Here is a 518-nt window from a genome sequence, read left to right as displayed (position 1 = left end):
TCAAGTATGACTCCACCCATGGAAAGTACAAGGGTGAGGTTAAGGCTGAAGGCGGCAAGTTGGTCATTGATGGTCACGCGATCACCGTCTTCAGCGAGTGAGTGCTTTCCTTACAAACATTGTGTTGTATTCAGTGCTGCGCATTGAGATGTGCTCTGATCTCCCCATCTGTATCCACACAGGAGGGATCCAGCCAACATTAAATGGGGTGATGCAGGTGCTGATTATGTTGTGGACTCTACTGGTGTCTTCACCACCATTGAGAAGGCTTCTGTATGTAGTCATAGTCATTACATCAGGCATAAGCGTTTATTTCTTGTGTTTGAACCTTTGCTTTCTCTCCTACTAGGCTCACCTTAAGGGTGGTGCCAAGAGGGTCATCATCTCTGCACCCAGTGCAGATGCCCCTATGTTTGTCATGGGTGTCAACCACGAGAAATATGATAATTCCCTTAAAGTTGTCAGGTAAGGATATACTTTTGTATTTGGGGGGAGTAAAGACTTTTTTTTTTTTTTTT

General features: G+C 44.6%; 1 protein-coding gene across 1 annotated transcript; it reads left to right on the top strand.

Annotated features, from left to right (window-relative positions):
* Positions 1–5: 5 nt before the first annotated feature.
* On the top strand, positions 6–465 carry LOC107734930 (glyceraldehyde-3-phosphate dehydrogenase-like; the record flags this gene model as incomplete). The annotated part of the gene is made up of 3 exons (XM_016546794.1): positions 6–97; positions 183–273; positions 350–465. Coding segments are annotated over 3 exons (299 nt in total), but the record flags the coding sequence as incomplete, so codon positions are not given.
* Between the last annotated feature and the right edge of the window lie 53 nt (positions 466–518).

Source organism: Sinocyclocheilus rhinocerous, unplaced genomic scaffold, assembly GCF_001515625.1.
Source record: "Sinocyclocheilus rhinocerous isolate Xijiao unplaced genomic scaffold, SAMN03320098_v1.1 C35537180, whole genome shotgun sequence".
NCBI classification, from domain to species: domain Eukaryota; kingdom Metazoa; phylum Chordata; class Actinopteri; order Cypriniformes; family Cyprinidae; genus Sinocyclocheilus; species Sinocyclocheilus rhinocerous.
Note: the sequence above shows the minus strand (reverse complement) of the source record. Positions and strands in the feature narration are given on the sequence as shown.